The 24,020-nt window shown below is 39.6% G+C and overlaps 1 protein-coding gene across 1 annotated transcript in view; it reads right to left on the bottom strand.

The window, feature by feature from the left end:
* DNAJC5B (DnaJ heat shock protein family (Hsp40) member C5 beta) overlaps window positions 1-22,146 on the bottom strand; it is a 49,826-nt gene extending 27,680 nt beyond the window's left edge. The window contains exon 1 of the mRNA XM_068525950.1: window positions 22,028-22,146. Coding sequence (XP_068382051.1) covers window positions 22,028-22,146 — 119 coding nt within the window. The remainder of the gene's footprint in view (window positions 1-22,027) is intronic.
* Between the last annotated feature and the right edge of the window lie 1,874 nt (window positions 22,147-24,020).

Below are 24,020 nucleotides of genomic sequence, written 5' to 3'. Positions count from 1 at the left end.
AATTGGTTCTGGGATCCTCTGTGGATACCCAGATACGTGGATGCTCAAGTCTGATAGCTGGCCCTCCATGTCTGTGGTTCCACATCCGAAGATTCAACCAGTCATGGATTGTGTAGTACTGTGGTATTGGGGGAAAAAATCCACATATAAGTGGACCCATGCAGTTCAAACTCTTGTTGTTCAAGGGTCAACTGCATGATGATATTTCATACAATTAGTATTTGTGTACATTTCCTCACATATTTTCCAATTTTGTTGCCATTAGTTATTTCCTGCATCACTGACCATACATCTGGGATCATTTTCCTTCTGCCTGTGAACACTCTTTAGTATCTCTGTTAGTGTAGATCTGCTGATGATTAATTCTTACAGTTTTTGTTTAGCTTAAAAATGTCTTTATTTCACCTTCGTTTTTGAAGAGTATTTTCCCTGGATGTAGAATTGTAGGCTATCAGTTATTTTCTTACATCCGTTTTCTTTCATCCAGATTTCAGTTCATTGTCTTCTGGATTTCATTATCTCTTGAAAAAATCTTCTGTAAGTCTAATTTTTGTTCTTTTCCATAGGGGCTTTCCATCTTTGTTTTGCAGCAGTTTTTCTGTCATGTGCTTAGATATAGACTTCTATTTCTTCTGGTTGGCGTTTATTGGGCTTCTGGTATATGTGGATTGATATCATTCATGAACCTGGAAAATTCACATACACTATGTTTTCAAATAGCTTTCCCCTTATCCTCTGTCTACTCTTCTTTTCAGACTCCAGTTTTGCACTTATCTAAGACCTTCTTAATAGATCCTCTATGTATTTTATCTTATTGTTTTGTTTTTTGTCCTCTGTAATTCTTTCTGGTTATTTTCTTCTGGTCTGTTGTCCAGTCAGCTCTCTGACCCGTTAAACCTTGCCTTTGAATTCTTGAATTTCATTGTTGTATTTTTTTAGTTGTAAAATTTATGTTTATTTAAAACATCTGGAATGTCCCTTTTCATAATTTTGAGTTCTCTGTGAAAATTCTCGATCTTGTATTTTATCTTCTTGATCATAGATGTTTTAATGTCTTTATCTGATCATTCTAATACCTGAATTTTCCAAAGTTCTGTTTCTGTTGTCTCCTTTCGGCTGATTCTTGTTCTTATTGTCTTGACTTGTGTCCTTGATTATCTCTGGTATGCCAGATATTTAAAACTTATAAAGAATAATCTGAGTACTAAGAAGATGTTATACCAGAGAGAATTTTTATGTCCTACTTTCAGATGTCTGGAGGCACTTACAAAACTGGGATCATGTTAATCCAATATTAGGAATTGAGATTTTCTCAGTCACCCAGATGGCTCAAAGTTCAGTTACAGCCCATACAAGGGTGGTGTTTCCATTATCTGTTTCTGTGTAACAAGCTACAGTAAAATTTAGTAGCTTAAACCAACAAGCATTTTATTTATTTGCCTACAGTGTTGTAATTGGGTAGGACTTCGTGGGGACGGTTTTTCTTTGCTCTGTTTGCCTTTGACTGGAACTGCTCAACTTGAGCTGAAGGATCTGCTTCCAAGATGGCTTCACTGACCTGCTGGTAAGTTGGTGCTGGCTGTGGCTGGAAGCCCAGCTAGGGCTGTTGGCTGGGCACTCTGTTCTCCTCCATGTGGCTTCTCCACGTGGCTGGGTGAGATGCCTCACAACGTGATGGTCTCAGGGTAGTCATATTTCTTAAATGTTGTCAAAAGTAGATTGCAAAAGTAGAAGCTGCTAGGCCTTTTTAAGATTTAGGTAAATCATCACTTCTGTCATATTCTGTTAGTTAAATCAGGTCGGAAAGCCAGCCCAAATTCTAGGAGACTACACAAGGATATGAATACCAGGAGATATGGTTTATGGAGGACTACCAAAGTAATTGTTAACCACAGATGGTTTACTTCCATTTTTGCCCTTTCTCCTGGGGTGCAGCACTTTGGAGTCTAAATAGAATTGCAGGATTTCCATTCTTATAGGGCCAGGGTCCTGGTTTTTTCCCCCTTCTCTGAAGACTGAGTCCTGCTCAGCCTCTCAGCTTCTCTTCTCCCATATCATGACCTAGTAAGCAGCAATTCTTTACTCTCAAATGCTTTTAAGATGTACATATATAAGTATAATTTTCCTTTCAGTTTTTCTAGTTTTTAGCAGAAGGGAGAACTGGTACTTTACCTAGCCAGTGATAACCAGAAACTCCTGATTCAGAAACTCCTGGTTATCTTTCATGTTTATATTCTCTTCTTTCAACTATATGTTAATTTCACAAGGAGCTTTTTACCACTGTTATATGAAGGAGTCAAAAAGTGCCTCTGTGTATTGACCCCTACATTGTTTATTTCTTTACTGCAGACTGAGACCCATTAGCTCAAAAGCCCGCCAGTGCCAAACTCAAATTTTCACACATTCAGTTATTTTTATTTTTTAAATTTTTTTGACCACACTATGCGACTTGTGGGGTCTTAGTTCCCTGACCAGGAATTGAAACCAGGCCATCGGCAGTGAAAGAGCAGAGTCCTAACCACTGGACTGCCAGGGAATTCCCTCAGTTATTTTTCAGATAACCCAAACAAGCAGATTGTTAGCCATTCAGAGCCTGTCTACTTTACATATCTGCAAGACTCACCCCACATCTGCTGGCCATTGGTAGCCTTATGGTTATAAGACTCCAAGCTGCTATGGCCCGTTGGAACTCTCTGACTCAGAGACTCCGCACTATGCTCCTGAGTGACATCACCTAGGTACATAAGCCCCCCTTTCCAACCTTCCTCTCACCTGGGTGTTCCCTTGACCTCCTGCCTTTTTGATGGTAACCCCCATGCCATAAGCCGCTAGATGGTCTCATGCTGTGAGGAACTTACCCTCTCATGCAACCTTGTTCAAGCACCATCCAGTAAACCTGTTGTAATTGCTGGCTCTTATGGTCATGTCTTTTCCGTTGACCAGCCGCCAAATCTCTCAACCCCCCACAGCCATTTCGTACATTTGTACTGAGTACAGTTTCCCTCCTCATGAGACACTTTAATATAGTAAGGTGCTGAGAAAAAGCTGGAATGAGAATGTAAGTGGGACTCAAGGAAGCAGGAGCCACTGGGCAGGATTAGTGTAGAGTCAAGGGACAGAATAGCAAGGTCAGGGCACCATTTGACTTCACATTGCAAGTAATGATGCCAATACTACCCCTACTGTGTAATTATTTCTGAAACACCTGCTGCCATAATGTATGATTCAAGTACTTTGACTACCAAGGCTTCACCCAGGGCCCTCTGAAGGCCACATTCCACAGTCCTATGATTTCCTCACACTTACAGATGGAATATCTGAGCAGCTCACCCCAGGAATAGTTAACGTTTTCTCTAGTTTTCTGGGATCCACAGTCACATTCAAGATTTCAGACAGATTGCATGAGATAACGATGGGAACCATAATTGATGATCTATTTCAGAGAACAGTCCTTTCTCTCATATAGAATGACATCGAGAGTCCAGTGCTGACCTCTAGTGGCATTTGAGACAGTGATCCCATCGTGCTTCAATGATCCCTTGCCAGATTTTTACTAGAATTTTTACTTCATGAGGCGTTATGCTTTTTTTTTTTTTTTTTAATATGACTTAAAAATACTTAAACTTTTGAAAAGTTCAAATGCCAATTGATAGAGCTTTGTTTTGGGTCATTTTCTGATCACTACAATTCTTTTCTATGGCTAATTTTAAGGGCAGCTCTTTACCCTCCCTAATAAAATAGGATAGACTATAATATTTGTGCAAACACAGTAGATAAAATGTGGCCAATATTAGAAGTATTTGTCTATACCAGTCATAAGAGTACTACTTTTCAGGGGATGGGGACCTGAAGTTCGGACACCAGTAGGCCTCTGACAGCCTTCAGCAGGCCACTAAGATGGTGTGCTATATTTAATCCTTTTCCCCACAGCCTACGGCTCACCCAGAATCTGAGAGCTGCATATAATACAAGATCTCTGTGTCTGGCCCAGGTTCCCAACAAAAGTTTCTGTGCCCCTAACCTTATTACATTTCCTGGGGAAATTTTTGCATTCTTGTTTTTTCAAAGCCGGCAATCTCTGTTGAACTCTGAACTTCACGGGATCACAAGACCAGGATGTGGGAGAAATGGCTGCACGAACCTTGTCTCCTTCTTCCAACAGCAGCTCCAGCCACCGGTTCCCGTCAAAGCCCTCAGCAGCCGCTTGCTCTCTGTAAGCCTTCCTCCTGCTGGCTCCTAGCTCAAGCTCAGTAACAGTGTATCATGTCAAAGCTACAAGCAGGTCCTGGTAATTACCTGCAGCAGGCCCAGCCCCTGGCTCTCGTAGGGCTCCCAGTGCTCACGTTCTTGTCCTCCCTAAACCCATTTTCCCCCCCTAAACCAGTGTATTAAAACTACCAGGATCTATTCTTCTAGACTGTCAATTTCACTGACTCAATTTCCTTGACTATATGGACTCAACCTCATGGTCATACTGTAGGAGTGCTACTCAAACCAATTTATTCACTTCCTTAAAAGTTCTGATTTCCTGTCATGCCTCCAAGGAGATGACTCTAGCTATCCACTACTTCCACTCCCATTTCTGGGAGAGCAGTATTGCTGGAGAAGATTGCAAAACTATGCAAATCAGGGGCAATAAAGACAAACAGCTTCTCCCCTCTCCGCAAGAAACCTCATTTCCTACTTCAAAAGGGGTTAAAAGTTCATTAGAAAGAAACTCCTTCACACCCTTTTACTTCTATACTTCTGCATAATTGCACCCATCTTTCCCTCCTCCTGTTATTTAAGGGAAGAAGAACCTCTCCTTTTTAAAATTAAATTTGCCAGTGTGTTCTAGACTCTATTTATCTGTGCACTTTCCTAAATCCTGGTCCATCAGTCATCAATCTCTACCCCCAACTCCAGTATCTTCAATAATGTCTTCATTAGCTCCTTCTCCTCAGCAAGCAAACATGCTCATTGTTGGTTTGTTTGGGTTTTTTTAATAAATTTATTTTATTTATTTATTTTTGGCTGTGTTGGGTCTTCGTTGCTGCGCACGGGCTTTCTCTAGTTGCTGCGAGTGGGGGCTACTCTTCGTTGCGGTGCGCGGGCTTCTCATTGCAGTGGCTTCTCTTGCTGAGGAGCACGGGCTCTAGGCACGTGGGCTTCAGTAGTTGTGGCTTGCGGGCTCTAGAACACAGGCTCAGTAGTTGTGGCGCACAGGCTTAGCTGCTCCACGGCATGTGAGATCTTCCCGGCCAGGGCTCGAACTCATGTCCCCTGCATTGGCAGGCAGATTCTTAACCACTGTGCCACCAGGGAAGCCCATGCTAATTGTTTTTTAAAAAGGGAAACTATTTTTTTTTGTCCTCCCCTCCCCTTCAAATTATTGAAATGTTTATTATCTCCTCCTTCTCTTCCCCATACACTTCTTCAAAGTGTAGTTTACACAGGAAGGTTGCATTCTCAATGTCCATTCACTCTTCAGCCCACTGTAATCTGACTTCTACTTCTAGGTCTCTACCCAACTTGCTCTCCATTCCACAACATCCTAACTGAAAAATCCAGTGGCCCATTTGCACCTTCATTCTACTTGGCCTTTCTGCAAGGTTTATTGGCCACTCCTTCTTTTCTCTTGGCTTCTAGGATGTTTTCCTGAGTCTTCCCCTGCCCTGGCTGGGAGGCTAGGCAAGGTAGTACAAACATGTGGGTCCCTTGGGGCCAAGGTTGGCAGAAGGAGTGTGTCTTATCCAAAGTGACCAGTGCACCAAAATCAAGCGGTTATTCAAACATCGAATAAGGACAGAGCAAAGAACTGGGAAAGCAAGAGCAGGAACTGGAGTGTAGAGTGAACACGTCAGAGACAGGATTTGATTCACTCCCTACAAGCCAGAGGATGGCCACTTCTCATAAAAGGACCAAGAACAGAGTGGATAATCTGACTGTGTTACTACAGTCATCTATGCTTATCATTTCTCCTCTGCGCACCAGTTAAATCAGTGGTTTTCAACATCTGGTATTAAGAATCGTCTGTGAAGGGGTGTTCTTTTTAAAAACTCACATGTCATGTCATATATATGTCTTTCCTTTCTTTCTTTTTCTTTCTCTAGAACTTTTCTACATTGCAAACTGAAGCTTTGTATCTGTTAAACAACTTCCCATTTCCTCCTTCCCTCAGTCCCTGGAAACCACAATTCTATGTTGTTTCTTTAAGCGTGATTACTTTAGATAGAATTTTGTTTTGTTTTGTTTAATGTATACATGAATTGCTAGATTCAAAGCTATTTAACACTTTCTTAACAGCTTTGTTGGAATGCTATTATACTATTAATTATTTGATGCTTTTTTTCCCTATGGTAAATAGCTAAGCACATTGTACAATATTAATGGCAAAGCACATCAAGTTATGACAATTTGATCTCTATTAAAAACATTTATAGCCTATTCTTTTTGCTTTTTTTATTTTGTATTTTCCTCCAGGACTTATTTATTTTATAACTGGAAGTTTGTACCTTTTGACCAGCTTCACCCATTTCACTCAGCCCCAGTCTCTACCTCTGGCAACCACCAGTCTGTTCTCTGTATCTATGAGTTTGCGGTGTTTTCAGATTCTACGTATAAGTGAGATCACACATTATTTGTCTTTTTCTGAGTTTTTCACTTAGCATAATGCCCTCAAGGTCTATTCATGTTGTCAAAAATGGCAGGATTTCCTTCTTTTTATGGCTGAATAGTATTCCATTGAATATATATCACATTTTCTTTATCCATTTATCCACTGATGGACACTTAGGTTGTTTCCATGTCTTGACTATTGTAAATAGCACTGCAGTTAACATGTGTACAGATATCTTTTCAAGTTAGTGTTTTTGTTTTCTTTAGATAAATACCAAGGAGTGGAATTGCATGGTAGTTCTACTTTTAATTTTAAGAACTTCCATACTGTCTTCCATAGTGGGTGTACCAATTTATATTCCTACCAACAGTGCGCACAGGTTTCGTTTTCTCCACGTCCTCACCAACAGTTGTTATTTCTTGTCTTTTTGATAATAGTCCTTCTGACAGGTGTGAGGTGATATCTCATGGTGGTTTTGATTTGCATTTCCGTGATGATTAGTGATGTTGAGCATCTTTTCATGTGCCTGTTGGCCATCTGCATTTCCTCTTTGGAAAAATGTCTATTCAGTTCTTCCACCCATTTTTCAATCGGGTTGTTTGTTTTTTTGATGTTGAGTTGTATATGTATGCAGTTGTTTTTTAAATAAGATAGGAAAAAAGAGGAATTACAAACAAACAGATTAATTCTGTCTCTTATATTTACCTATGAAGTTACTTTTACTGGTGTCCACTAATTCTTCATGTGGGTTCAAGTTAGTGCCTAATGTATTTGCATTTCAGCCTGAGGACTCCTTTTAGAATTTCTTATAGGGAAAGTTTGCTAATGACTCATTTATTTATTTAATCTAGAAATGTGTTGATTTCTCTTTCAGTTTTGAGGGATAATTTTGGTAAATATAAAATTATTGGTTGACATATATTTTCTTTCAGCACTTTGAATATATCATCCTACTGCCTTCTGGCCTCATAGTTTCTAATGAGAAATCAGTTGTTGATCTTACTGAGGACCCTTTATACATGATGAGTCACTTTTCCCTTGCTGCTTTCAACATACTTTTTGGCTTTGAACAGTTGTTTATGATGTGTCTCAGTGAAGATTTTCTTGAGTTTATCTTACTTAGAGATCATGGAGCTTCTTGGATGTGTAGATTAATATTTTTCATCAGACTTGGGAAGTTTTCAGCCATTATTTCTTCAAATATTCTTTTCTCCCCTTTCTCTCTCTTTCTCCTCTCCTCTGGGACTCTTATTATGTATGTGTTGGTATGCATGATGGTGTATGCAATGAAATTGACCTATCTTCAATTTCACTGATTCTTTCTTCTGCCCGCTCAAATCTACTATTGAGCCCTCTGATGAAATTTTCATTTTAGTTATTGTGCTTTTCAACTCCAGAATTTCTATTTTGGTTCCTTTATATAATTTTTATTATTTTGTTAATATTCTGTATGTGATGAGATATCATTTTTATCCCTTAGTTCTTCAGGCATGATTTTCTTTAGCCTTTGACATATTTGGCTTATTTAAAGTCTTTGTCTAATATGTCCATATTTGGAGCTTTCTCGGGGACAGTTTCTGTTGATTTTTTTTTCTCACTGCATGTGGGCCTTTTCTTGTTTCTTTGCATGGCTCATAATATTTTTTTTGAAAATTGGACATTTGAATAGTATAATCTGGCAACTCTACATATCAGAATCTCCTCTTTCCCTATGGTTTTCAGTTGTTGCTTGTTGTAGTTGTTGTTTGTTTAGTGACTATTCTGACCTAATTTTATAAAGTCTGTATTCTTTTTTTTAAAAAATATTTATTTATTTGGCTGCACCAGGTCTTAGTTGCGGTACATGGGATCGTCATTGCTGTGTGCTAAGAGCCTGCATGCTGCAATTAAAGTCTGTATTCTTAGTCATGTGTGGCCACTGAAGTCTCTGTTCCATTAGCTTAATGGTCAGCTAAAGATTAGACAGATTTTCTTACACATTTGGAACCAAAAATCACCCAGTCTTTGCAGATGGCCTCTGTGTGTATGGTAGGTAGGGCACACCTTCAGCACTCAGCTAGGCAGTTTACAACTCTGCCTTAGCCTTTACTTCCTGCCTGCACAGCTCTTCAAGGTCAGCCAGAAGTGAGAGCTTAGGGCTTTCTCATGTCTTTCCTGAGCATGTGCAGACCCCTGGGCATGGTAGTAGCTTCTAGATTCCCAGGAATAGGTCAGAGCTTTTCAAAACCCTTCCTCCCCAAAGCATCTCATTCCCCAGCCTTTTCTCCCAAGTTTCTTTAGTGAGTTTACTGTTCCCCCAACTTTTAAAACAAGCCTTTTAAGCAGGTCTTCCGGGGGGCTACCAGACAGATCATCCAATGACAATTATTTACAAATGAAGTCTTTTCTGCTTCTTCTGGTACCACTGGTACCAGGAATGCAGACAGCTATTTCCAAGGTTACAACTGAGCTGAGGAGCAGGGTATGGGACTAAGACAATTTAAAATGCCATGAAGTTCGATGTTCTTACCATGATTCAACTTAAGAAAAAAAGTGCACCCCAGTTGCCACAAGCTTCTGTATAGTTTCCAGGTTCTGAAAAGGTTTATTCTGATAGTTCTGATAGTTCTAAAAATCTTTTAGATTTTTAGTTGCTTTTATGGTGGAGGAGACTTTTAGAGTTCCTTATTCTACCATTTTCATTGATATCATCACCTATCAATAGTTTAATATCTCTATCAATTCCAGTAAAATGTATTAAGTTTATAAAAAACATTTCTTTGAAAGTATTCTTTTATTATTTATGCTTTTCTTTCAAGAATACTGATGGACATAAAGCAGATTTAAGGAACGTTTTGATATCTAATAGATGTAACAATATTCAATGAGATAAACAGTGTTAGTGTTGTTTAAATTTATGTCCACATCATTTCTTTCAACTACTGTATTAGGTTATTTGGCTTGATGGCCATTGCTAAAGCACCCAGAAAAAAAAGGATTGCTTTTTCTTACTGATTTATTCATTTATACTTTTCATGCATGCATTTATTTACCAGTCATTTATTAAGTACCTAGTCCATCAGGTATAGCTATAGGTTCAGGGTATCTGGCACATAAAATGCTCTGAATGATGCCATGATTTTATTTTATCAATAGATGACTTAAGAAGCAGTTGGACTTAAAAGTTAGTATTGCCAGAGAGAGGTGCCTTACATTACCTTAGGACCTATATGGACTCCCTTGCAACTCTGACTCATTTAACCATCTAGAACTTTGCTAGTAAATACCAAAAGCTACTCCTATCCGGTATAAGAGTAAACATCACATTAGCTGGGATGCGCGGTCATCTCCTGGGTGTGCTGACAGTGGACCCACTTCCCCACACTGTCTGGAACTTACAGCTCTGTGCTAATTCTGGATTCCTCTCACTACTGCTGTCTTTAAATCTCAACCTGGGCCTAAGAACCCTAAATTTCATCCCCAGTCTTCCTTCTCAGACACTGATCTTTGCTCCATCCTTCAGTGTGGCCTATCACTCAGATTCAGGCCTTTAAATCCTTTGGATTCATCGTAGCTATTCTAAAATCAGAGATGTAATGGTTAAGAGTAGTAGGCTCTGGAGTAAGGCGACCCAAACGCCGGTATTAACTCCACAACTTACTGCTGTGTGACTTCGGACAGCTACTTATCCTACCTTCCTAAGCCTCAGTTTTCTCAAGTGTAAAATGAACATGATAATAGTATCTACAATACAGAGATGTGAGAATTAAATTGAATAATGAATACAAATCACTGAGCATAGTGCCTGGCACATAGTAAGCATTCCATGTATATTGGTTATTTTTATTATTCTTGTTATTAATGACTCATTGTGGCTCTTGTGATTGTCCTTCTGGCTTCTCTTTGATTGGTATAATTTGTACTATATAAATTGGTGTAAATTGTCCTAAAATTAAGACTGCATTAACTTTCTTGGGGAAGACTTCTCTAACCCCTAGTCCAGATCAGCTTTGTTATATACTCTGATGAAGCCATCCTTTTTCCTTTAGAACGCTTTATTTCATCAGTAATTATACACTCATTTTTTTCATCATTTGATTGTTTTTTGTCTCTTCCGTTGGACCTCAAGTTACATGAGATCAGTGACAATGGTTTGCTTAGAATTGTATCCCCAGAACCTAGCATAATGCCTGGGATAGGAATGAATAATGGCAGGAAGCATTCACTTTCATTTAAATGATTAATATGAATTCTATGCTCAAGTTAATCTATTCCCCTCACCACAATTTCCCTTGTTTTGCTTGTCTTCTAGTATGTGTCTTTTAAACCTTACTAAATCTAACTTTTTATAAGGTAAGCTCTTTAAATGGTACAAAGTTTGTGGTTACAGATGGGTATAGATAGACGTAGATATATAGATAGATATGTATATTCATCTTTCATAGTAATAATGTATTGATATTAAGTATCTAGTAGTAAATAGATATTGAGTGAATGAGTGAGTGGAAAAAAAAAGTCATTGATCATAATGATCCTAGTGCCCAGGAATAACTGAAGGAGAAGCTGCATGAAGAACTAAAAGGATCAAGTGGAAGATTTGCCATAGGAGAAGGGAGGTTATGCACTGACCTGGAAGATAACTCTGACATAGCCTCATATACTCTTCTTTTTAGTGGAAGGTTTTAGAACTCGGGAAACAAATTAGTGCTTGATAGAGATTAATTTCAATTTATTTTGTGAGCTTGAATCATCACTTTGCCTTGTAAATATTTACAATTCTTATTAGCTATGCATTCCCCTGACATTTAAACTTTATTCATAAGCAGCCTCTGTTATGACCTGTAATTGCTAATAAAGATGGGTAAAAGCACCACAGATTGGGGTTGCCACAGATCACTATGGAAATGACACTCTTTCCTGCTCCTTGTGAAAACAGCATTGCCACACTTTGGTCTACTATGAGGCAACTCACCTCTTCAGAGGTGGAAGATAATTTCCAGAAAGTTCCATGTGAAATTGAATGAAATAGAAAAATCAATTGAGTCCCTGCTACCCTGTGAACCAAGGTGTTTGGTACCTTGTCAACAAGGAGAAATTAAGCTCATCCATGGGCACAGAGACCCAGGTGCTAATATACAAAGCAGTTCACTTTGATTTTGTGGCTCTCTGAGGACCTAAGGAAGAGCTCGATCTATATCTGATTTCTTACCCAGCGGGCCAGTGTTATGTTAGGCTCTTGCACCGTGTACAGCAGGGAAACCACTCAGCCTTCCTTTCAGCCATCTTAAATTTGTTTTTATCTAACTTCAAAAATGTACACATCAGTGTAAATAAAAACTAACGTTTAGGTTGCATATGAGATTTTGAATACTCAAGACTTAGACTCTCTTAATTGCATAACCGGCTCTATTTTCTACAGAGTTTTCCCTTCCTTATCCCCTAACTACTTCTCACTTGAAGGCTCCACAGCCATGTAAAATGTACTGTGTCCCTACTGAAACTATGGTCTGTCCTCCTTGCTGATCTGCCCCTCTCTATGTACTGGGTCAGCATATGACTCCCTCTTCAGCTAGGTGACCAAATATTTGAGAAATGGTCCTAAAGAAGCTGAGAATATAATCGAGGAGAAAACCCACAGGCAAAAATCTATTTGCTGACCAGTTCATTCTTGCATTTGGTAAATATTGGCTTGGTGCTACGCCTGGAAGTGCAATGGAAGACGAAGTGTACTGCCTGCCCTCAAGGAGTTGGTGGAGCAGGAAAGGCAAGAAAGAGGGAATTACAACTGTGAGGATTTCATGCTCTGATGGGACAGCACAGTGGGCCATGGAGCGTGTAGAGGGCTTCAAGGAAGGTCCCCACAGGCCCCTCTCCTCAAACGCACCTCAGTGGTTCCTTGGTTCCTTGTAATCACTTTAGGTATGATGTTTGGGTTTCTTCTTTTTTTGTTCTCTTCTCTCTTGCCTCTCTCCTTCCCTCCCCTTCTCTTTCTCTGTCTCTCTCTCTCAATTAGAGTCTAACTTTCTGCTTATATGCTCCTTAAAATAATTTTGAGAAATTGTTCCTTCCACAATCTTAACTTGGTATCTAAAATTTTTACGATAAAAGTGAATAGATGTGGGAATTCCCTGGCAGCCCGCTGGTTAGGATTTTTCACTTCCACTGCAGGGGCATCGATCCCTGGTCGGGGAACTAAGTTCCTGCATGCTGCGGGGAGCAGCCAAAAAAAAAAAAGGTGAATAGACGCAAAGGGTGCAATTTTCAGCATATTACAAGCATTGGCATGTTAAAATATAACAGTTGTAACACTCTTTTAAATGTGTTCAGTGGAATTTAAATGTCACAGAATCTAAATACCCCCCATACACACACCTCTCTTACACACACACATACACACGGACACGCCCTCTCACATACGTGCACACATACACAGACATTCCTTAGAGAGTCTCTTTGCACCCATGCCCCAGCCAGGTTTGAAGAATGCCATTCCTTAAGGCTGTTTTTCTCGCTCCTTACGTATCCTTTGTGGCAGCCAGTACCCATGTGACAGACCTTGGCTAAACACTTCACATGTATCATCTCATTTAATCCTCAGCAACCCTCTGAGGTCAGTACCATTATCTGCATTTTACCATGAGAAAAATGAGGCTAAGAGAAGGGGTTTGAATCCAGGTCTTTCTGACTCCATATCCTGCACTCTTTACTGTTACTTTATACTTAGAGTTCACTGCAGTAAAGGGATTTTAGTGTTAAAATCTGTGTGGAACACCTCAAAGAGAATATGTAACTTCCAGCACCACTCCTAGCACTGCTTTGCTTTTCTCCACAGCATTTACCAGCATCTGGTAGACTGTATATTTTACTTCTCTGTTTATTATTAAGCCTCCCTCATTTCCCCAGCCTAGAATACAGGCTACAGGAGTGCTGGGATTTTGTCTGTTTTGTTCACTGCTATTTTCTCAGTGCCTAAAACCATGCCCAACATAAAGTAGGTGCTCAATAAATCTTTGTTGGGTCATAAACAGGAGTTGCTGCTATAAAGCCATTAAGCTTGTAGGAGACTCTAGACATACCAGTGGTTGCTAAGCGATCTGCTCAGCCTTCCTGGCTTCCGCAGTAATTAGACAGCGGTATGAGGTATAGATCAACAATCTACTGATTTTGGAGTGAAGGATTTTTATGTGCCAGTCAATACAAGAAAAGAAGGCTCTAATCACACACCTAAAGTGCTTGCTGAGCATCAGGTTAATGACAAACGGCATTTACGTAATTCGGGTTTTTAAGGAGAACACAGTCAGGTAGCCTTGCTGTAGGGCTGTGGTAGGGATGCATCTTGTAGCCATCACAGCCTGCTCTGCACGGCCGGGAGTTTGAACAAATCAGGGCATGCTTGAGAGCATGGTGATGGCAGCCTCCCAGAAATCCCCCAGGGCTAGAGAGCCTTCCAGAAGGAATCTAAGCCATATACCCTGCTGGGGCAGTCACAGTTGGGTGAGTCTGACAAACTGGTAGGGCAGCCTGACAGAAGCCTCTCTGGGGGTGGGCTGGGAACTGCAGAGTGTTCTGGGAAAGGATGCTGTCTTAGGGAAGAAAGAGCCAGACATGATAAACTTGACCCTTTATCAAGGGAACAAATGTTTATCTGTCAGAGGGGGTGGAGAGTCTAGGTATAGCATCATTACTGCTAGTCTCTGACTCACCCTTGAGCACGTATCTGGGTCCTATAGAAAAAGAGATCTACAAGAAAAGCTGGAAGCTTTTCTACCAAACTTTGACATTCACTGGGGGCTCTAAGAAAGTATCACAGAAACGAGGGAGCCATTCCCTACATCCACCCCCCCCCCCACCTCCCAAGGGCACAGCCCAGCAGGCATTTATGACTCCTTTGAGTCTCAAGAGAAATAGCAGAGGCAGCTTCTTGGCCTGGAGGAGTAGTCAGAAGACTTGAGCACTGCGTAGTTAGCAAGGAGCACCTGCTATGCCTGCCAGGCCTGGGAGAGTGGCACAGAACAGCAGCAGAGCAGCTGTACCCAGCTGAGAACCAGGGACCTGCAGCAGCAGAGCCCAGCATGCCCCAAGTTGTACCTAGCAGTGGCCGTGGGCATGCTCACTGAGTGAATGGCAAGGCAGATATCATCAACAGGGTGGAAACTTGGTTTGGTGGAGCAGTCCTGCTACACGGGAATGAACTGATTCCTGGGTCCTGGGAGACTCTCCCAGGGGAGCCTCCTAGAAGGACTTGGGTGGTGGAGACTTTACAGGGAACTTAAGGTCTTGAGTCACTTGAAAGGGGCCAAAGACTGGTATTGGGGGCTATATAGAAAATAATCTTTGAGTCTCTTATTTCAGCAACCTACCATGTCCCCAGTATTTCTCTCTTCCTCTCCTCCTCCGCCAGCTGCCTAACTCAAAATTTCTGTTGGCTCAGAGAGACTGCTTTAATTAGGTGAGAGGGGAAAGCATGCCTGTTTAAAGCTACAGCAAATATGTGAAAGATGGGTAACCTCTTAGCCATTCCAGATGTATCTGAACTTTAAAAGCTTAACTCAAGTGAGTCTTCTTCAGACAGCATGAAAAGGGGGAGTAAAGACTCTTAGGCGGTGGGAGAATAGGGGGAAAATATTTGTTCATCTTGTGAAGAAACATTGGTAGGATTAAGTGACGTGACCCAGCTATGAGACAATTGAATTAAATAAGGCTTAGACTTCAAACTCCTTGGAATTATTATGCTCTGTAATATGGAAGGCAGATTTATTCCATAATGAAGGCCCTGGATAAGACTCATACCACGAGTCTCACTCTGTGCTATGGCACTTTTGACATGGAGCAAAAACTCACTTTATGCTAGACAAATGGTTTTTGAACAGTAGCACCAAATGGCAGGATAATTTTAGACTTTTAAGGAGGAGAGCATCTGTCCATTCGTAATAGTACCTGGTATTTTCATTGTGATTTTCCGCAAAGGGCTCCAAGCGCTTTGAAAAAGTGATCTCATTTCTCTTTACAAAATCTCAATGAGGCAAGTGCTTCAGTACATTATGGATTGACACGGTAGAAACCTTCCTCTCGTCACCCTCCCTGCTGTCCTTTGAGATAGCTGGGGACTCCAATCCATCAGCTGACTAGTGAAGTATGGTTGTAGTTGTAATGTAGGGAAAACAATGATATAGGAAGACAAGATGGTTTATTGACAGAAAGCTTCTATGATAAAGGTTTATAAATAGACATAGGAAGGCACTGAGATAGGTCTGTGAGGCTGTTTATGGTATTCTCTTAAAAAATAAAGAACTAGAGATATTGACTATTTCCTTCCCAACTCTGTACCTCTCTTAAAGAACATAGCCACTTTTCCTTCCCATAGGGTTGGATCCTACAGTCCTTGCTAAGTGGTGGTGGGGATTTGTGACTCCAGATCTCTAGTTAGAGCCAGGTAGACATGGGTGAGCATCTGACCCAGCTGGGTCCATTAGATACTTGCTCAGGAATTTAGAATCGGTACATAGCAAAACTGGAAAGTGGACAGGAACACCAAGATAGTTTCCCTCTTCCCACCTCTATCTACCTTTCTGGGACCATGGGAAACTTTCTGTTTGCCTCTCTGAGAAGCTCTAAGTTGGTTTAAAAAGGAAGCCTTGATGGAAAACAACCTAACTATCTATCAATAGAGAAATGATTAAATCATGAGATGGCTCTGCCCTGGAAAGCTATACAGCAATGTGAAAAAACTGAAACTTTTTATGAACTGATCATTTCCTAGAATGATCTCCAAGATATATTAAGAGAAGAATGCAACTCACAGTGTAGGAGTGGTAGTACACCACCATTTGTATAACAAGAAAGGAAAAATATAACACATACTTAGACCATTTACATTTAATGTAATTATTAATATGTTAGGGCTTAAGTCTGTCATTTATTTGTTTTCTGCTTGTTTCCTCTGTTTCTCATTTCTCCATTTCCCTTTTCTTGTCTTCCTGGGGGTTATTTGAGCATTTTCAAGGATTCCATCTTGATTTACTTCTAGTTTTTTGGAGTGTATTACTTTGTGTATTCTTTGTAGTGGTTATCACAGTCTACTGATAACAGTGTTTTACCAATTTGAGTCAAGTGCAGAAAGCTCACTCCCATTTAGGTCCCATTATTCTCTTCACTTTTAAGTATCATTGTCTCGAGTATCAGATGATATTATAATTTTTATACCAATCGTCATATATTATTTAGAAAACTCATGAGAAGGATAGTCAATTGTATTTACCCATATTTCTGTGTTCTTCATTGTTCTTTCTTCCCTTCTGATGATCCAAGATTGCTTCCTTCATCATTTTCTTTCTTTTGAAGAACATCCTTTAGCCATTCTTTGAGTAGATCTGCTAGTGATTAATTCTTTTAGTTTTCCTTAATCTGAGAATGTCTTTCTTTCCCCATAATTCCTGAAGTATAGTTTCACCAGATATAGAATTCACAGTTCTTTTAGCACTTGAAAAATGTTGTATCACTTTCTTTCTGGCCACTATTATTCCAGATGAGAAATCTGCTGTCATTTGAATTACTGTCCCCATATAAGCATTGTGTTGTTTCTCCGTCTGCTTTTATTTTCTTTGTCTTTAGTTTTCAGAGGTTTAATTATGATGTGTCTTAGCATGGACTTGTTTAGATTTATACTATCTGAGATTCACTCGGCGTCTTTTTTTTTTTATTTAATTTATTTATTTTTGGCTGCGTTGGGTCTTCATTGCTGCGTGCGGGCTTTCTAGTTGTGGCAAGAGGGGGCTACTCTTCGTTGCAGTGCACGGGCTTCTCATTGTGGTGGCTTCTTTTGTTGTGGAGCACGGGCTCTAGGCATGCGGGCTTCAGTAGTTGTGGCTCGTGGGCTCTAGAACGCAGGCTCAGTAGTTGTGGCGCACGGGCTTAGTTGCTCCGCGGCATGTGGGATCTTCCTGAACCAGGGCTCAAACCCATGTCCCCTGCATTGGCAGGTGGATTCTTAACCACTGCACCACCAGGGAAGCCCTCACTCAGCTTCTTGATTTGTAGGTTTACATGTTTTGCCAAATTGGGGGAATTTTCGATGGTTATTTCTTTGAATACTCTTCAGTTTCACTCTCTTTCTTCTCCCCTTCTAGGACATGAATGCTGTAAATGTTAGATCTTTCGTTATGGCCTCGCAGTTTCCTGTGACTGTTTTCAGTTTATGTTCTCTTGTTGTTCAGATTGCCTACATTGTATTGATCTGTCCTGAGGAGGACACTGATTCTTTCCTCTGTCATCTCTACTCTACTAGTGAGCTCATCCAGTTAGTTATATTATTTCTGTTATTTTTCAGTTCTTTAATTTCCATTTGGTTCTTCTTTACAACTTCTATTTCTTTGCTGAAATTTCCATTTTTTTCACTTGGTTCAAGAGAATTTGTAATTGCTTGTTGAATCTTTTTTATGATGGTTACTTTAAAATACTTAGATAATTCCAATAACTGGTTCATCTCTATGTGGGAGTCAGATGATTATCTCTTCTCATGCAAGTTGGGATTTCCTTCGTTCTTTGTATAAAATGCGTGATTTTAATCTGGACATTTTGGCTATTATGTTAGGAGACTCTGGGTCCTATTTAAATTTTTCATTTTAATAGACAGTCAGTTTGTTTGGGTTTAGCATGCAGGTCCTAGCCTACTTTTGTGGTCAGTGGTTCCAGTGACAATCTAGTTTTCAGAACCTCCATGGTGCTATTTTGGTCTGCTTGGTTTGTCTTCTGCCTCTGGGGCCGCTACTGGTGCTTGTTGGTACTAGTTGAGGAAGTGAAAGGAGCCTTCCCAGGCTGGATGTCTGGTGCCTTTAGGTGGGGGAAGGGAATCTCCAGGCTGCAGGGACAAAAACATTTCCTGGGCTGGGTGTTGGTTGTGGCAGAATCCCCCTTGTTAGTTGTCCCCCTTGTTAATTTCCCCTGTAAAGTGGGATCTCTGGGTGGGAGAGGGGAGTCTCAGGCTGGTGGGAAAGTCCTCTGGCTGGCTCTTGTTAGGGGGACATTCAGTTGGTCCTCTTTGCTGTTTCTGCTGGGATTACCTAGAGTTTGTTGGCAGGACTTTCATTCAATTTAGAGGAAGAATAGGACTACCTGGCTGCCTTCCATTGCTAGAGCGGGTGTTGGGAAAGGCCAGGCCTGGATTACCTTTTCTTGGGTGTGGAGTTGTAAGATGCCTTGTCACTGTGTTGCTCCTTTGGTCCTGTGATCCCTAATCAATTCATCTCTTCTTCTTCCATCTACCTTTCGAAGGTTCTCTTTTTTTGTCTCTTGTGTTATTTCCAAGGGTTTTCGTCATGCTTATTAGCAGGGAGGATCTGTGAGAGAAAAGCCTATACCATCTTGCCTAGACCAGAAGGTCTCTTTATATGTTTATAGAGCATAAGATCTCTCTCGAAGGGTACACAGCAATTTCTTTCCCTGGGGAGGGAACCTGGGGGATATGAGGTAGGAGGGAGAATTTTTTTGTATACCTGTTTATGTGTTCTCATTTTAATCAGGTGAATATATTATCTATTCAAAAATAAAATAAAATATAAAAAAGAAAGAGGTTTTCTAGCTCAGCCTTGTTTTCAAGAGCACAACCAAGGATTACAACAGAGGTCAAGCACCGTATGGTCTCAACAGTTGGTAATTTTATTAAACTTCACTGACTTTTAATTTCACTATATTGTCACTGCTTTGATCCAGATCCCTGAATATAAGAATAATATTCTCAGTGGATTTTCAGCCTGCTCATACATTTTGAATAACTTGCAGAATACAAATGTGTAATTTAGTTAGAAGTAGATGCTTTTGGCAGCATACTAGTACCCTAATCAGCTGAAAAAATAATATTTGTATGACATTAAAACAAAATTAATAGGAAGACACTGATTACATGAAAAGACTTTAGGTTGTAATTATTAAACTTGCAAACTACTCAGCATAATTAGTGTCTTAATTAGGATATGACTTGAAATTTTAGCTTACAAAATAAATAAAGGCAATGAAAAGTCACATTTGTAAAGTAAAGCTGGCTTTAGAACTTACAGTGAGACATCACTTTTTTTCTCATTTTGGGGGTCATCTTGGTAGGGTATTATGCTTACAGTGCATAAACTTTGATTCCCAGTCCCACCCCAGCACAGTGTCTCAGCCCCAAGCCTTAAAGGTCAAGTTTAGTGACCCTTCACCAAGGACATCTACCCACAGGGCGCTGAACAGCTCCCAGCCACACTCCTGGGTAGCTCTAGGGCACAATGAAACAGCAAAGACTTTTTCTTCTCCAGCACCTTAAGTGAAATATAATCTAGAAGATTGATATTGACTTTGATCAAAATCTACCATTTTCACAGAACTATTTGGATTCAAATGGAAATTTTCACCACTGTCATTTATTCTTCAGCACATGCTTCTTGAAGACATTTCAGGTCCCATAGTTTACCACACGGTGAAGGTTCCAATTCAAAGCCAAAGAATTTTCCATCAGTAGATAAAAATGGAGAATTCAATAAATTTTGGTGGGCTAGTGATTTGGGAAAAAAATTAATCTGGAATCCTAACTTCATTCCTCATGTCAAAATAAACTCCAAATGGATCAAAGATTTAATATAAAAGCAAAATCATAAATGTACTAGAAGAAGATAATGGTTAATATTTTTATAATATTATAATCGGGAGAGGCTTTCTAACCACAACAGATTAAACAAAAGCCATAAAGGAAATGACTAACAAATTTGCCTACTTAAAAATATTAAACTTCCGTACAACAAAAAACAAACAAAAATAAGTTTAAAAACCGAATTCAAGGCCAAATCAAGAAGTAACTGATTAAAATCTGAAACTTTCATTTGTATTTTGATTCATTTTTCTTCTAAAGGCACAGCTTTAATCCTCAGTAAGTTAGGAAGTAATTGGAAATATGCATCATCATTTATGTACAAGGATGTTAAGTATAGTGAAAATTAAAAGAATTTACATGTTAAAAAGTAACTCATGAAGTAATTAAGTTACAGAATAGCCATAGGCTGCAGGCATTAAAAATCACTGTATTAAATAGCACCAAAATATTTTCATGATAGGATCTTGTTAAAAAGAAAGCTAGTTAGTTGGTGGGAATGTAAATTGGTGCAGCCACTATGGAAAACAGTGTGGAGGTTTCTCAAAAAACTAAAAATAGAACTGCCATATGACCCAGCAGTTCCACTCCTGGGTATATATCCAAAAAAGCAAAACCACTGACTTTGAAAACATACATGCGCCCAATATAAGGATGGGGGAGTGGGAGGTACAAACTACTGGGTGTAAGATAGGCTCAAGGATGTATTGTACAACAAGGGGAATGCAGCCAATATTTAGTAATAACTGTAAATGGAAATTAACCTTTAAAAATTGTATAAAAATTTAAAAAATTAAATAAAAAAGAGAGAAAAAATTATGTTTTCCTAAAATATGAAATGCAAGAGGCTGGAAAAAAAATTTTTAATGAAAAAATACAACAAACTAGTGAATGTAACATAAAAGAAGCAGACTCACAGGTATAGAGAGCAAACTAGTGGTTACCAGTGGTGGGGGAGGGGGAGGGGGAGGGACAAACTACTGGGTGGAAGACAGGCTCAAGGGCGTACTGTACAACACAGGGAACAGAGCCAGTATTTTGTAGTAACTGTACATGGAAAGTAACCTTTAAAAATTGTATAAAAATAAATAAATAAAATTGGGACAAGACAAAAAAAAAGACCGCTACTTAGAGAATATAGATAAATCCAATTCGAGCGTAAAATGTCTTCTCTAGATTTTTTAAAAAAGACTGGAAGAAAAAATATCAATGATAATTATCACTAGAGGTAGTATTATGGATAAATGTTATTATCATCATTTTTAGTGATTTCCAAATTTTGCACAATAAGTAAATTATTTTTTTACTTAATCCTTTTTAAAATTCCTTGGTGCTTTGAAGAAAAAGATATTTCAGTTTTTCCCAAAAGTAGCTAACTTGGAACTAGATCAGATATGAAAGATCAAAACTGAAGACTTGAAAAGCATAGCGCAATACAGCAATTACAAAGAAGCTCCCCTTTATTTATTTTTTTAAATCCCTCTACCATATATGGTGATGCTATCTCATGTGGGTTAAATCACAACTCCTGGTCACTTGCAGTGTTTGTCTGTCTGTCTGTCTGTCTCTCTCTCTCTAACAATGCAGGCCTAGAACACAGGCTACCCTCTCCTAAGGCCCAGCATCACAAGAGAGTTCTTTCATAAAATCAGTGTGATGCCGTCCATTCCCAACTGCTTATGCTATAGAATAGGGAATGGAACATGAGTTCCAAAACTCTTGATTACCAGGTCTCAGCAGGAAGCTTATGTCTTTAATTGGAGGCACTCGCCAATCACAAAATAACTATCACTAACAGTACAGGAAATATCATCATTGAACTTCCTCTGTACCTGTAGGTTTTCTTAATTTCTTCATTTGATGCTCCCTTATGCAGACCAAGAATTTCATACAGAGCTTCTCCAGATGTTGACATAGTCCGCTGTCTTTGGTTAGGTATGTTACCTGCCATTTTCTCAAGCTGCAAAACCAGAGGGGAAATAGCCATGAGGGTTATGCATACTGGATCCCACTCTCTCAAGGGAAGATAGTTCATTTCTGACCTTTTATAAAATGGCAATCTGAAGTACATCTTTGTGTTAGCTGCAAAAGGAGGGGAGAAAAAGGTTAGGAAAGCCAACACTAGAGCTTCAAGCCAGTCAGGGTTTTAAAGGCTACATACAGGCAGCCATGCAAATGGAATATGGCTTTGTCCACATGGGTAAATAGAAGCAAAATGTTATCTAAATATCCAGCTAACTCATAATTGTTAAAAATCAGTCCTCCCAAGTCAGGCATATATAGATTTTTTTGGTCAGAATTTGCATAACTCCTTTTTTGTATCTTTTCCAAATTTAGCCAGCAATGGAAATAATCATCTATTTTACTTTGACTCTATTGGCCTAGCCATTGTTAGAGTATGAGTTTTTTTAAAAAAAAAAAAAAACAAAACAAACAAAACACAAAAAACCAACTTTCTGTGAGTATCAAAAAAAAAAAAAAAAAAAAAAATCCTGGTCTCATTTAGGAGCCTGGTTAGAACTTCTCTGCAGCTGTGGGATACCAAGTCCCCCGACAGTGCTCATGGGTTTTGCACACGAGATAGCACAGCACAGAAAGGGCTGTGCTGTCCCAAGTCCCAAGGAGCCATCTTCCTGCTGTGTTCTGGCTCTAGGGGGGAAGCACGGAGAAGCAAGCACACTGGGGGCATCCCTGCGTCCACACTCAGCCTCGCCAAGCCTTAATGTCTTCAGTTGCAATGTGAGGATGATAAAGCCCACATCATAAGGATACCTTAAGGATTTAGAAATAATGCGTATAATGTACCCAGGACATAGTAACTTCAAAGAACTATTTTTATTAAAGGAGGCACAGTGTGTAAGTCAGGGAGTGCCCTGTAGTCAGACCCTCTGGGTTGGAATATTGGCCTTGCCATGACCAGCTGCATAACCATCCCTATCTATAAGTTGGAGACAAAAAAGTGCCTAAACTCATAGAGCTGTTGAAGAATTAAATAAGTTAATATGTTAAAAAACAGAAACAAATACCAATGTTCATAGCAGCATTATTCATAAAAGCCAGATAAATGAAAATGTGGTATGTACATACAATGAAATATTACTCAGCTATAAAAAGAAGTGGAATTCTTTTTTTTTTTTTTTAACATCTTTATTGAAGTATAATTGCTTTACAATGGTGTGTTAGTTTCTGCTTTAAAACAAAGTGAATCAGTTATACATATACATATGTTACCATATCTCTTCCCTCTTGCATCTCCCTCCCTCCCACCCTCCCTATCCCACCCCTCTAGGTGGTCACAAAGCACTGACTGATCTCCCTGTGCTATGCGGCTGCTTCCCACTAGCTATCTATTTTACATTTGGTAGTGTATATATGTCCATGACACTCTCTCGCCCTGTCACATCTCACCCCTCCCCCTCCCCATATCCTCAAGTCCATTCTTTAGTAGGTCTGTGTCTTTATTCCCATCTTGCCACTAGGTTCTTCATGTCCTTTTTTTTTTTTTTTTCCCTTAGAGTCCATATATATGTGTCAGCATACTGTATTTGTTTTTCTCTTTCTGACTTACTTCACTCTGTATGACAGACTCTAACTCCATCCACCTCATTACAAATACCTCCATTTCATTTCTTTTTATGGCTGAGTAATATTCCATTGTATATATGTGCCACATCTTCTTTATCCATTCATCCGATGATGGACACTTGGGTTGCTTCCATGTCCTGGCTATTGTAAATAGAGCTGCAATGAACATTTTGGTACATGACTCTTTTTGAATTATGGTTTTCTCAGGGTATGTGCCCAGTAGTGGGATTGCTGGGTCGT

The sequence above is a fragment of the Eschrichtius robustus genome, chromosome 17, assembly GCF_028021215.1.
Source record: "Eschrichtius robustus isolate mEscRob2 chromosome 17, mEscRob2.pri, whole genome shotgun sequence".
NCBI lineage: Eukaryota > Metazoa > Chordata > Mammalia > Artiodactyla > Eschrichtiidae > Eschrichtius > Eschrichtius robustus.
The sequence above is the reverse complement of the archived record's forward strand: the minus strand, read 5'-3'. Positions and strand labels throughout refer to the sequence as shown.